The sequence below is a fragment of the Lynx canadensis genome, chromosome B1 (genome assembly GCF_007474595.2).
Source record: "Lynx canadensis isolate LIC74 chromosome B1, mLynCan4.pri.v2, whole genome shotgun sequence".
Classification (NCBI taxonomy): Eukaryota; Metazoa; Chordata; class Mammalia; order Carnivora; family Felidae; genus Lynx; species Lynx canadensis.
In genome coordinates, this window is record NC_044306.2 from 201353348 (window position 1) to 201367560 (window position 14213).

The following is a 14213-nucleotide window of genomic DNA, read 5'->3' on the forward strand; positions in this document are numbered from 1 at the left end:
AGGTGAACCTGCTCGATGCCACACCCCGCAACTGAGCACCAGGTACTTTTCCAGGAAGGCGTGAGGCCACCAGGGGCTGGGAGAGGCAGGAGGGAGCCTCCAGAGGGAGCACAGCCCTCCCAGCACCTTGACTGCAAACTTCTGGCCTCGAGAACTGAGAGTAGATTTCTGTTGTAAGCCCCACCCCACCCCCACCCCCACCCCGCCAGTTCGTGGAAATTTGTTCTGACATCCACGGGAAACTCATGCTTCCCGGGAGCTGTGGAGCAGTGGCCTCGCCATTGCACAAGTACCACAGACATCTCATCATGCTTATTTGTTCACTGCCCAGCTGCCCAGCGAGGGCAGGGCCCTGTCTGGATCGCTGCTGCACCTTCGGTGCCTAGAGGAGTGCCCGGCACATGGCAGGTGCCCAGTGAACAGCCGCTGGAGTCAATGAACAAACCAGCCCGTCTCAGGCCCCTCCAATCCAGGCTGGGGGTGGGTACAGGAAGTGTCAAACCCTCTCAAGGGGAAGAAGCCCTTCACGTGGAGACGAACAGTAGGGCTCAGGGAGACTCCAGGCCAGGGGAGTGGTGGTGGCGGGGGTCCTTTAAGGAGGGGACTGGCACGGGGCACCTGGGTGGCTCAGTCGGTTGAGCGTCTGACTTCGGCTCAGGTCACGATCTCATGGTTTGGGAGTTCAAGCCCCACGTCGGGCTCTGTGCTGACAGCTCGGAGCCTGGAACCTGCTTTGGATTCTGTGTCTCCCTCTCTCTCTGCCCCTCCCCTGCTCGTGCTCTGTCTCTCTCTCTCACAGAAATAAATAACTCCAGCCCAGCTTCACATCTGTGTCCTGCTCAAACCTCTCCACCGGTGAATGGGGTGTACCCCAGCCCGTGGACGAGGAAATAGAGGCTCAGCAAGGAAGAGCCACTCTCTGGGGACTCGGCAGAGGCGGGGGGCGGGCAGCCTGGGACTGAGTCGGATTCCAGAGCTGGCAATACACCCACTGTGTGATGGGGCAAAGCAGAGCAGGGGTGAGAAGCATAAACCCTGGCCCCTGACCGCCTGGGTGGGCATGGAGGGGCCAGCGCCCCCTGGAGGAGGAGGTCTCTGGCTCCTCGAAGCCTTTGGCTCCTGCCCCATGTCATACGATGAATCCCTCTTCCTTCAGGGCCCAAGTGTGACTGGGTGTGTTGCTCTAGATCCAGGGCAGGAAATGTCTGTAAGAGGCCAGACAGTAAACATTTTAGGAATAGGAGCCGTAAGATCTCACCTCGATACTCAACCCTCCTGCTCTATCGGGGTCACAGACAGCATGTAAATGAATGGGAGTGGCCGAGAGCCCATGAAACTTTATGAACGGGTGGATTTGGCCCCCAGGGCTGTTCTCTGCTGGCCCAGGGCCAAGAAGAAGGACCGCGATCTTGCTTTTGTAGCAGGAACCTTCCCTCTTGACCCCCACACAGGACCAGGGTGTAAAACAGCCTCACTGGCCTGGCTCCTCCCCCAGCATGAGGACGTCCTCCGGCGCCTAGCACAGCCCTGTGAGCTCTGGCCCTTGCCTGGGGGGTGTCGGCGGAGCTCAGAAAACAGGCCCGTTTGTCCCGCCCTCCAGCAAAGTCTGTAGCTCTTATTGCCAAGGACACCGGCATCTAATCCAGGCAGGCCTTCTGCTGAGTCATCGGGTTTGCAGAGATTTTTATAGAAACTCCTTTATCTCCTGCTGCCAAAGGCACGGTCTGATGGCCTGAAGCCAGGCAGGGTCACATCAGCGTGGAGAACCGTTTGCCAGCCCTCGGTGCCCAGAGCTGCAACGCCAGGAGGCCCCACACAGAGAGCCTCTGACATGTCGGGGAGAAGGTCACTCCACCTCCAGCGGCCCTCCTTCTTCCGATCTTCGTCCCTCCCACCTGTGCAGGGTGTGGGCACAGGCACAAAGCGCCACACTCCTCCACCGGCCATAAGATGAGTCCGGCACATGAAATGAATAAACGTCACTGATTTGTTTGAGAAGGAGCTCAAGGGAGAAACGGATATGAAAACCATCCCATCAACATCAGAGAAGGACACAAATATTCACTAATATCGGGACAGGCTTCGGTGGCAAGGTCACAAAAAATGGCTCTATGAAGACGCAGCAACTAACTGAGCTTGGAGACACTGTCACAGCCTCAGAGAGCTGTGGAGGGCAGCCCCCGGCCCTGCACCCACGGGCCAGGCACCTCGCATCCCTGTGGGAAAGACCGGCCACCCTCCACTCCCACGAAGGAGGCCAGGGCAGGGAGTGGCTTGTGCAGGGCCACGTGTGGAGCATGGGTGAGCGGGGACAGAGTCCTGGCTTCCTAACTCCCAGGCGGCGCTTCTCCCCGCGTGCCCTCTGTTCTGGACTAAGTGCATCCCCACCCAATACACAACCGCAGGGCCCTGCTGCTGGGGCACACTGGACTGGCCGGTGACCCTGCAAGGTGGGTGCCAACATCGTGGGTGGGGGAGTTCAGTAATGAGAAAGATGCAGTCTTGGGCTCCATTGATTTAACTGAGCAAAGCATGGTTTATCTAGATGTCTCTGCGGGAACAGGCAATCAGGATGGGGGAGGCGGTTCCCATGGTGACTGAGCAGCTAGCGAGTGAGGACAGAGGCAGTTCTGCCAAGGACCACGCCACGAGAAGCCTCCCCGACAGGCTCTCCAGGGACACTGGGTGTGCAGGTGCCCCAGAAGGCCTCCTGCACACGGACACAGTCCTGTTGGGGCACAGCCAGCAGAGCTGATTCTTTCAGAAGATTTTCTCCAAGAGATGCCCTAGCTACAAAGATGAGCCATGAGCACTCTGGCCAAACCACGTCAGATTCTGTACGAGGTTCCTGGCAACCTTTGCCTCTGTATGAATTTGCTCGGGCTGCCACAGCGGATGTCATAGATGAGTGGCTTAAACCCACCCTAGCAGACTTGTTTTGCCTTTGGGATTAAGACCCACCCTAGCAGACTTGTTTTGCCTTAATCACCCATTTAAGGACCAAATGCAATCCCATTATGAAGTCCTGGGGTTAGGACTTAGGACATCAACATATGTATTTTGGTGGGACACAATTCAGCCCATGACAGCCTCTTCCCTTCTCTTCTTGGAAACTTACTGTGATGGTGTGATTCTGCTCAGAGAGAAGAGCCTGATCGCCGGAGCCACACAGGGCCATGGAGAGAGGGGGATTCTGGGTAAACGTTCACTGTACAAGCCCACTGAAACCCTTGTAGGTCTTCTCCATGTGCTGAGCCAGTCTGCACACTTCTACCACAAGCCAGCTTATGTCCTTCCCAAGTACTTGGACAGGGAGAGAGCACTCAGTTCTGAGTCACAAAGACTGGGACTTGACAGGCCAGCTCCACCGTAAACAGCTGTGTGACCTCCAGAAACCTTCTCAACCTCTCTGCACCCTGCTCTTCTCATCTGTAGAATGCATTGATAAAATCTGTTTTGCAGGGCTACGATGAAGATTTAATGAGATGCCGTAAGTCAGAGGCCCTAGCAATTAAAACAAAATAAATAAAATAAAGTGATGTGGAGATATGTGTGTTTTTTTAAAAGGCCCCAGCGCAAGGTTAGTACCTTTAGCAATAATTAAAGTTTATCAAATCAGAATCAGAGGCTTTCTCTTCCTCTGGAAAAACACAAAATTAAGCTGGTTGCCAGGCGTGCAATAATGGACCCCCCCCCCCCAAGAAAACAAGGACTTGGGGGTCTGTGCTGAATTGCATGCCTTGGCTCCTAAGAGCTGAGACAGAAACCCTAGGCAAGACAGTGCTGGGACACACACCCGGGTGGCTAAGAAAGGGCAAACTGGAGCCCATCCTGACCTCCTCTCCCAGGGCTTCTAACCCAGCAGTGACACCAGAGAGACCCACGATACTCCCCCAGGAGAGACACACAGGGTGTACGGGATAGGATTTTTGGCAAGGCCCTGAGCTGGTGTGGAGATTCGGGGAGCCAAAGGCATCAAGCCGAGGACTGAGAAGAGTAGGATCACCCGAGGGAAAGCGGGGGAGTTCCACATCAGACAGAGGCATAAGGCTGAGGAGCTGTGACACGGCAGCCAGCTGGAGCCCCAATGCGGGGAGAGGGTGGGAGACGGGGCTCCAGACTGTGGTCAAGGGGGTTTTAATCAGGAGCGTGTCACAGAAATGCCATGGAGGCCTTTCAGGAGGGATCAGAAGAACGGCAGAGTCTCACGTTGCCACGATTAGAGGGTATGTTAGAAACCTACAGCTGTTGGGACACCTGGGTGGCTCAGTGGTTTAAGTGTCCAACTCTTGATTTCGAGTCAGGTCATGACCTCATGATTCGTGAGCTCAAGCCCCACATCGGGCTCCGCGCTGACAGCGTGGAGCTTGCTTGGGGCTCCCTCTCTCCCTCTCTCTGCTCCTCTCTCTCTCTCTCTCTCTCAAAAATAAATAAACTTAAAAAAAAAATAAAAAGAAACTACAGCTATGGCCTGCGCACTCAGTCAGCCACCTGTGTCACCTCTGCCACCAAGCAACCCCTACTCTGTCCTGCAGTGTGGTGAAAAGCACCTGCTCTCCCTTAGGATCCAAGAAAAGACCCAGGAAACATCATTGTACTGATGGGGCTGGACGGGCCATGGGCAAGTGCACCCACTTCTCCGAGCCCATCTCCACACCCACAAAATGGAAGGAATGACAGCAACACAGGCGAGTCGCTCTAAGGGTTTAAGGCACAAGTGCCTGCAGATCGAAGGTGGAGTAACGGTGGCTGCTCTGGGGTTGTCACTATCATGACTGAGAGGCAGTGTGGCATGACAGTGAATCGCATAGGTTCTGCATCCAGAGGCCGCAAGTCTGAATCCTAGGCCCTGACACTTCCCAGCTGGGTAACTCTGGGTAATTACTTAACCTTCCTGTGGCTCACTTTCTGCGTCTGCGAAAGGGGGATGTCAATAATGCCTACTCCACAGTGTTGTCAGGAGGATTAAATAGATTAATACGTGCAATGTGCTTAGAGCACTGTTTGCACAGAGTAAGTGTTCAGTAAAAGGTGACAGTGGTGTGCGAGGTGGTGTGCGAGGTGGTGAGGAAGATGATGCTCTGGCGGACAATGGAGTCAGCACCACGGACAGCTGCACGAGAGCTGGGTCCCGGGTCAGCACCGTGGACAGGTCCGTGGGAGCTCAGCTCAGGGTCAGCACCAAGGACAGCTGCACCAGGGCTCAGCCCCTGGGAAGCCTGGCCTTTGCTGAGCCCCCAAAACAGTGGTGTGCTAATAGCTTAACGACATGCTTCCTGGGTGGAAACTGATTTTGGGGATTCAGACTCAAGCACTTCTGAGCAGATGCTCCTGTTCCTTCTCTGCAGAGTGGTACTAGGGGAGGATGGAAGAAGGTAGCCTGTAGGGTGCCTGACAGCAGGTCAGGGCCAGTGTGGGCTGTCTACAGTACACTGTGCTCTCCAGCCATTCTACCCTGACAGCCCCCAGCACAGGAGTCACACTCCACTGAACTGACAAGAAAAGCAAGGCTGAGGAAGGCTAAGTGACTGGCAGGGTGGCCAGTGAGTGAGGCAGGCTGGGTGCCAAGCTCCAGGTTTTTCGTTAATCACAGACCCTGGCACGTGGAGGGGCCTCGGCAAGTCCCTTCCTTTGCTCTCAGCATGGGGAACACTCCCAGCCCACAGGCAGCAGTGTGCTGACCGAGGTTTGGAGCCTTTACCCCTAATTATTGCCACACCATCCCACCTAGCTTCAGGACCTGCTCTATAAATGGCAATTAGGAATTTGTTCCAGACCAAGGCTTGGTGCAGTGCCAGATTCCACCATGAGAAATCGCTCAGAGGGGAGAAAAATCAATTGAACCATCTTCACAGTTCTCCGAGTGCTAAAAATAAAGCAGAGGCCCATCAGCTGAGACCCTCTGTGCAATCTGTTACCTTTAAGAAGCATCAAGCTCAAGAAAAATCGCTCAGAGCTGCCTGTCTCAAATGTTGGTATTAAAGGACGTGAGAGGTTGTTTAAACAGATGTGGGCACAGTGCTGGACTAAAAAAGGGGCTTTGACAACCAGAAACAATGCAGAGATTTTATGAGAACCAGCCTTAAATATCTGAGGATCTGTTGTTCAGGAGGGAAATACTGGCCCCCTGCTGGGCCCCGAGTAGTACCAGGCCTTTCATGTGCATGATTTCTTCATTCCTTACAAATATCCTTAGGATAAGGAACGTGGCCCATTTTACATTGGTGGAAATTGGTGGCCAAGGGGGTTAAACAAGGAATCTGAGCGCAGGTCTGCCAGACCCCAGAGCCCAGACCACTGCTCTTTAGTGTTCAGGATCTCTGAGGCCCCTGGAGCCCAGATTCACAAGGAGGTGTCTGCATCCCTAAGACCAGATGGAGACTGGAACTCCTCCGTCCAAAGTCACCGTGTACGACCATTCATAAGCACCTGCTATGTGCTGGACCCTGCATTATACATGGGGATACAGAGAGGGCTAAGACTGGGTGCACTGAATCTTGAGGGTTTCACCAGAAAATAGAAGAGGCGGTCATATTAAGAGACGAGGAAAGCCCAGTGTGACCAGGAAGTGTGGGCCCAGAGGGGCTCTGATAGCCCAGGAGGGGTGCAGAGTAGGCAGAGCAGAGGGGGCTATGGGTGACACTTATGGCCACATGGCAGCCAGCCAGGCTGAGAGGGAGCAAGAATGATCCCAGGAAGGACCAGCAGAAGACAGAGCACCCCCTCCCTTAAACCCCTCCCATAACATTGAGGGAAACCCAATGGCCTGAAGGTGTACATAAGCCTGATACACAGGAGCCTGGGGAGGTGGGCGGGGGCTGGTTATGAAGAGCCCTAGGGCACCGCTGAAGGATTTCGACTTTTTCCAGAAGCTGAAGGGAACCACTGAGCTTTAAGCAGGGGCCTGATGAGGTCAGATCAGAGGTTCTGATGAGCAACTCTCACAGCTCTGCGGAGGGCCGACTGGCTGGGCAATGTGGGATCCGGGCAACAGGCCAAGCAGGAATGGTCCGGCCCCGGTGGGGCCTTTGGCAGAGAAGGAGAGGAGGGCATGATTCCAGAGCCGTCCAGGGGGGAAGCGGGAAGGGCTTGGCACCTCTTTCTAGCTTGTGGGTGAGGGAGAGGAAGGAGACGCTGCATCACGCGTGTGCCTGGCACACAGAGGGGCTCAGTAAGCACCAGGCCCCCCACCCTCTGCTCAGAATGACCAGTGCTCAAATTAGCAGAGGAAGGGGCCTTGGAGTGAGCTTTCTTACCACCTTTTCTCACCGGTCAAAGCGACACCCACCATTTCTCCCTTATTCAAGAAGTTTTCCCGTCTCTTAAAACCTTCACTACAAAGCAATTCTGCTTAGACTGAAGGTGTTACATTCCGACTTGCAGAGGTGGTACCACAGCAGCAAACTTCCAGTGGCCTTGACATTGAACAGCAGTGTCAGGGCAAGTCAAGGCACCGGAGGGCGAGAGTCGAAGGAATGGGAAGCCCCAGGCGCCGAAGCCCCCAGGAGTTACGGGCACAAGAGGGGTGTCCAGATTCGGAGCAACTCCCCAGCTCAGCAGGCCTTGCCGGCCTCCTCCCGCGGTGGAAATGAAACACCTTTTCTAATCACTCGGCCGCGTAGGAACCTATCATCACACCCGCAGCCGACAGACCTGACCTTCCCCGCCAGGGAGGCCGACCTCCACGGGGCGGGCGCCGGTCTCTGCTCCGGGCCCCCGTGTCCTGTCGCTCTGGTGGCCAAAACAGCAGCGGGCCACAGGGAGCGACGTACAGCGTGGTTCCCTGATGAATCGGTCTGAACGGGAGGTTTCCACAACCACCCACCCCTGGAGACTCCACTCCACTCCTTCTGTCTGCCTCCAGGGTACTGTTTCCACAGGCGGGGGCTGCCCGGGGCCCAGCTCTGCAGGACGCACACTCCTCCACCTCAAGGCACGGGCCCGTCTTTATATTCCAATCAGCCAGTTCACCTTCACAAAATTAAGAGGCAGCACACACGTCTAACGTGCCATTATGTGGCAGGACCTCTAGCCAGGGAAGACTCCTGGGTCCCCAGGGGGACCCCCCAATGACGCGTGCTCCTCTCTGGTCACTAGCCGTCTCCTCCTCACCTGGCCTAGACCTTAAGGTCAGTCGTCGTTTTTGCCATTGCCTGCAAGGCACACTCACTTGGCCAAACAACCGCCCCGGCTCGCGCAGCGCACACCCAGCCCACACCCGCGGCCACGCAGGTAGACAGTGCTCGACACAATGCACACCGCCGCGCCCCGTGGGCTCACGGTACTTGTCCGTTGCTTGCACGGACGTGCTGGGTTTGTCACTTGTTCCTTATATTAATGGTTTATTGTCTGCTGGCTCCAGGGGGCAGGGGACTTTGCCTAGCTAATTCAAACGTCTGGCACAAGCAGGTACTCAGCAAATACAGCCGTGAATGGTGTGCTCTCCAACACACGGACGGGGCGCAATCTGTGTGTTTAACTAGGGCAAGGAGGCACAGCCGCCAGTGAGGACTCAGGACAACTGGGCCTGCAGTCCTGTGGCGGATCAACCCTCTTCTCTTACAACTAGCCTGTTCCAATGTCCTGTGGCCACGTTGGTCCAAAAGACAGTCACGATACGGCCTCCTGCCTCACTACTCCACTGACTCCTGCTCATGGCCGTGACGCTGCCGGCCCATCGCCGTCTCTCCCTGGATCTCCCCGCTGGGCTCCTGGCCTCCAGCTTGCCCGCTGGAATCCAGTCCACCCACGGCACACACACGCAGCCCAGGAAGCCCCCCGGGCTGAGCAGTGCTGCCCCTGCCCCCTGCTTACAGTGCAGCGAGGAGAGGGGCAGGCACAGCCTTCCCAGCACAGATTCATACACTGAGAAAAGCCTCCAATTATTTTCCAATCCATTTGATGGAGAAGGGAGAAAGCCTCCATTCCATGCTGCTATGCTCTGGCTTCAAGCACGCTTTCATCTCCATCCTTGACTGAGAACCGGCCTCCAACAGAGGCTGCATGCACCGTCCAGCTCGGCCGCCACGGGTGGCTGTTCAACTTGAAATCTGAATTAATTGAAACAAAACTAAATAAAAAGCTCCGTTCCGTGGTCAACCTAGCCACATTTTAGGCGCTGCCCAAGCACACTCGGCCGGCAGCTACCTACCAGCCTGCCCAGAGCTGGGATATTTGCACTATCACAGGAAGTTGCACTGGCCAGGGCGGAGGGACAATTTTATTCCCGCTGTCCTGTTCTCATAGCATTTGTCTTCACCGTTTCATCCCGCTTGTGATAGGTCATAGGTTTTATTTTCACTTATGGCAGCCGCATTTAGAACGCGTTAATTTAGACAAAAAGACAAAAAAGAAAGCAACTTGATTTAAAGGAAATTAACAGAGGGGCACCTGGGTGGCTCCATTGGTGGAGCGTCTGAGTCTTGATTTCGGCTCAGGTCACGATCCCAGGATCGTGGGATCGAGCCCCGAGCTGGGCTCTGCGCCGAGCAAGATTCTCTCCCTGCTCCTCCCCTGCTCACGCTCTCTCTCTCTCTAATAAAAAAAAAATTTTTTTAAGAAAATGAATAGAAACTAGAAACATTGGGAAAATGAAGGAACACAGACACAGGAGCAGGCGTGAGGGGGTTTCTGGAACCACTGACATTAGGAGCCCGTCCCCTCCCAGCATCCTCGCCCTGCCATGCCCACCAAAGCAGCGCAACGTCCCTGACGCGGAAGGAGGCCCCCACCGGCAGGGCCGAGTTCTTCCATTGCCCCTGTGTCCCGGGGCTTGCACGGGGCCCAGGCCAGAGGAGGCACCAGGCTTTAATGGCTGAATGAATGAATGATACACTAGCCCTTACACGGCTTCAGGGCTTGACAGGTTTTAAGGGCTGTGGGCATTCACAACGCTACCGAATCTTCATAGCAGCCCGGGAGTGGAAACCAGGAGGGTGGCTGCAGCGGGCAGCCCAAGGGTAGGCCAAGCCGCCTGGGGCCAGGCCTCGGCGGCCTGAGCGCGAGTCCCAGCTCTGCCCCCGTCAGCCCAGCCCCCCTGTCTCCCGGAACCTCTCTTTCCTCATCTGCAAAACAGGCTGATGATGCGTAACCGCTTCGCGGCTTTCACGCCAACACGCACACCAGGCGAGCTCACGACGGCAAACGGCTCCGTGCACCGCACGGCGCTGGGAGGAAGCACCTAGGACGGCCCGCTGCAGGTACACGCGAGTCCCACGCCCACCCCGTGGGCGTGTGCAGACCTGGGGCTCCCATGTGACTCGTTTCATTCTGCTAGGAAGCTGGCCCACACCTCACACCTGGCAGCGGACGTCTGTCGGTGTGGCCCGCCGTGGGGGCCCCCAACTGCTGGGGCAGTGCCTGGCAGGAGATCCCCCCCCACTGACCCCCTTCCAGCACCCTTGACTCAGGCCTGGCCAGTGAGAGCACTGCATCCCCCCCCCCATCCCAGTCATGGGTTCGGAGGTGCCCCTGAGGCCCAATCAGAGCCCACGGGGTGCCATCTGGGGGCTTATAGTGGGGCAGTTCACAGAAAACTGGTCTCTTGTCTCTTGGACTTTACTCTGGGAGGGCAGGACATGTGCCGCTGGCCCCCATTTGCCGCCACGTGGCACCTAAGACGAGCCTCTAGAGCAGAGAGCAGAGGCAAGAAGCAGAGAGAGAGATCCGATGACATTGTTTCAGCCCCTGGATCCACCTGTGCCTGAAGCCTTCTCACGGTCCATAAGTCCACAAATGCCGTTTTGCCTGAGCCAATGGGGATGAACTGTTCTAACCCTTGCAACAGAAGAGTCCCGACCAACTGAAGATCTCCCACCGGGGAGGGGGCGGGGCCTACCAGGCTTTCAGCCTGAACGGAAGGTCAGGCAGACGCCCAGCCCAGCCCTGTCCACCAAGCCAAATTTGAGCTTCCATTCCTTCCAAGCCGCTCCAGCCTCAGCTCCTCCTTGAACCTTTGTGACCATCCACCTCCACCCTCCAGGCTCATCGCACTCGCTCCCTCGGGGCAGGAAGGAGACAGACGCTTACGTTTCCCAACACGCAGAGCACCAGCTCCGTGCTGGGTGCATCTCGGCGGGGCTCCCTGAACGCGCACCCTGCAGTCCCAGCGGGGAGGGGCCGGTGAGGAGTCCGAGGCTCCCAGAGATCTGGCTACTCGCCAAGGTCAGCGAGCTTGAATGTGCAGAGTGAGACTCCCACAGAGAGAGGCTCACGCTGACCGCGAGGCCCCACATCTGCCCTACATCCTCTTGCTGGGCTCGGGAACAGCGGGTGCTACTCTCTGCCCCTCCGAGCCCCCTTCTCCCCGTTCCCAGGGTCTCCCTGCCCACTGGCCTCTGGCCGGTGCCTAGCTCTCGGCCCTCAGAAGTCGTTTGCTACCCTCTGCTTCTCCTTCAGACCTTCCAGGCTGCTCCTTCTGGCTCCCAAATGCCCTCCCGGCCAGTCCTGGCTTCTGCTCCGAGGGACACAACCCACTCTCGACCGGTGAGGCGGGAGCAATAGCAGGCATGACAGCCCGTGTTGGGAGCTTCTCACGGCAGGAACTGCCCGGCACCCCGCACAGAGCGGACACCTGGAGACCGTCAGCTTGCACGAGAGCTCTTGGGGGTGGGGGGCCTCGCACCCCCTGCCACTGCACACCTGGGAGGCATCCTTCACAAAGGGCAGCTGGACGTGAAGGTTGGACATGGGGATCCGGGGCTGGGGGGCCTGGGCTGGACATTTGCTAGGTGTGAGCTTTGAGCAGGTTAACTGGGGCTCCCCGTGACTCAGTTTCCTCATCTGTAAAGAAGGTCACGATAGCACCTACCTCCTGGGTTGTTGTCAGGGTGATGTGAGTGAACGTGAACACGTGTTGAGGCCAGGCAGAGAGCCGCACTGTGTATGATTATTATTGTCGGTCTGCACGGCCCGACACCTTAGCAACCCTAGCTGGTCTGTCCCCTGCGGCCCTTCCCAGGCCTGGCTTCTGTACAGAGTTCTTTCTCCACTTATCAGTGGGGTCAGGACTGCCCCTAGCTTGCCTAGACACAGGGGACCACCAGGCAGGGTCCCCCTTTGGTCCCATCCAACCGGACAGGTGACACCTCAACTGTCACTCTAAGCCCTGGTTGGGACCCCGAGGCTGTTCATCAAGCACTGAAGCCCCTGCCTTGGGCCACAACCCAGGAGGGCTGACCCCAGGCCTCTATCTCCTCCGTGGCCCCTGATGAGGTCCCAGAATGACATGGAAAACTACCACCTGGAGAAGGCGAGGGGACGAACAGAACCCTCGGCAGCCACGGCTTTAAAGCCTTCATAAAGCAACTCACCGTGGTTCCAAATCCGGGCCTCACTCACTCACTGGAGACGTTGCACCAAAGCAGAAGCCCCCAAGTCGGCTCGCTTACAACTGAGCCAACCGCCCCCACCCAGAAGCCCCCTGCCCGCAGCTGGAAAGGATACTGAAGCTCCTATCGGTGATGGCCAGGTGCCAGAGGTTAATGCGAAGGTCATCTGCCGACATGTACGTCTCACAGTCGCTGTTGACGGAGATGGAATTGATGTGGTAGGTGTGGCCATTGGCAAAGACCCTCCGTGGGCTCACCTCCACCATCAGATCCATGGGCTTCAGCACGGGCACCTGCAGAGGAGGGGCGGTCCCCAGGGCGATAAGGTGATGGGGGGAGTGCAGGGGGGCCAGCAGCCAAGGCAGGAAACGGCAGGCTGGGGCCGCGTGATCAAAGCTGGAGGCTGGGAAGGTGCACATAAGCAGTGCCCTGTGGCCAGCATGCACTGCCTGCCAGCCCTGCAGGGAAGCTTCGCCTCCCGGGATTGGTTCTGAGCCTGCTGTGTGACTTTGAAGCAGTGGCTGAACCCCTCCGCACCCCAGTTTCCTCACCTCTAAAATGGGATGATACCGTGGCAACCCCAGCCGATTATCCACCATTTTTGTTCCCTCCTCGCGAGTGGTGGCCCGGACAAGAACTACGTTTCCCAGCTGCCCTTGCAATTTGGGTGTGGCCACGGGACTGGTTCTCACCCATAGGAATGGGAGCACAGGGGTGCCTGGCACTTGTGAGCCGAGGCTGTTCAGAGGCAGGTGAGTCTTCTCCACCCCTTTCCCCCTTCCGCTGCTGGAAGGTGAGGAGCCAAGCTTTGGGAATGAAGGTCCGTGGGATGGAAGGAGCCTGCGTCTCTGCGGGACAGTCATGTGTCACCCAGGACCTTTCCATGAGTGAGGAGTACATTTCGGCATCTTCCGCCCTGCAATGCCGGGGCTATTTGTTACAGCTGCTGGCGTTAGCCTAACTCCTACAAACTCCCACCTTAAAGGGTTGGTGTCAGGGGCCCCTGACACAGCATCGGTATCGTGCCTGGCTTCCCTGCGCGCCCTCCGCCTGAAACGTTCACCCTCTTTGAACACGTGGTTGTGCCGACTCCTCCTGTAAGACCCAGACGCAGCAGGCCCGGAGACTCAGCCTGCCCTGGCAGTGGGGGCACGGGCCTGCTCACCCCCACCACCTCTCTGCTAAGGCTCTTAGCGTGTGCCACGGCGTGTGTCGGGCACGACGCTCCGTTCCAGTAAACCGTGAGGTCTTCAAAGGTACGGAGACGGGCACACAGACGCGGCTTCATCAGTCTCTCCCAGGCCTGGCCCACACTTGACGCTCAGGAAGTAGGGACTAGCACTGCCCTCCCCACGTCCCGGATGGGGAGACCGGATGCCAAGATGACCCCGACTTGTCGAAGTCGCCGTCAGGAAATGCAGAGCCAGGTGTGACTGTCCCGAGGGCATCCCGGTGGCAGGGCGGAGACCGGAAACCCTCCTGCCCTGCCGGCCACTAGTGTTACCCTCACCGGGGAACTCAGCTCTCTGGGCCTCACCTTCTTTATCTGTGAAGAAGGGCGTGCTGGCACCAGCTCAGCGGCTTCTATGAGGACCCGCGAGTTAACGCAGGTCAAGTGCGTTTAGAATGGCGCTGAGCACATGATGAGTCCTCGTGATGGTCCTCCTCAGGAGGTGATGGGGTGTGGGGGGGTGGCGCCTCACAAGCCACAGGGGTTCCGGCGCGAGCCAGGGTGGACCCGGCTGCAGGGGCGATGGGGACTGCGTCCGGGAGAGAGGCAGCGAGGCCGGCCTCCGCGTGACGAGACCTTGGGATTCTGGAGATGGGCCGTGCAGACGTTGTGGGCTAACTGCAGGCCTCCTGAGCCCGGGGCAGTGATGACCG

At 57.4% G+C, this 14213-nt stretch overlaps 1 protein-coding gene across 2 annotated transcripts in view; it reads right to left on the minus strand.

The window, feature by feature from the left end:
• PPP2R2C (protein phosphatase 2 regulatory subunit Bgamma) overlaps positions 1-14213 on the minus strand; it is a 128491-nt gene that overhangs the window by 28836 nt on the left and 85442 nt on the right. For both annotated transcript variants that reach the window (XM_030314243.1, XM_030314244.1), the window contains exon 5: positions 12445-12622. In XM_030314243.1, coding sequence (XP_030170103.1) covers positions 12445-12622 — 178 coding nt within the window. The remainder of the gene's footprint in view (positions 1-12444; positions 12623-14213) is intronic.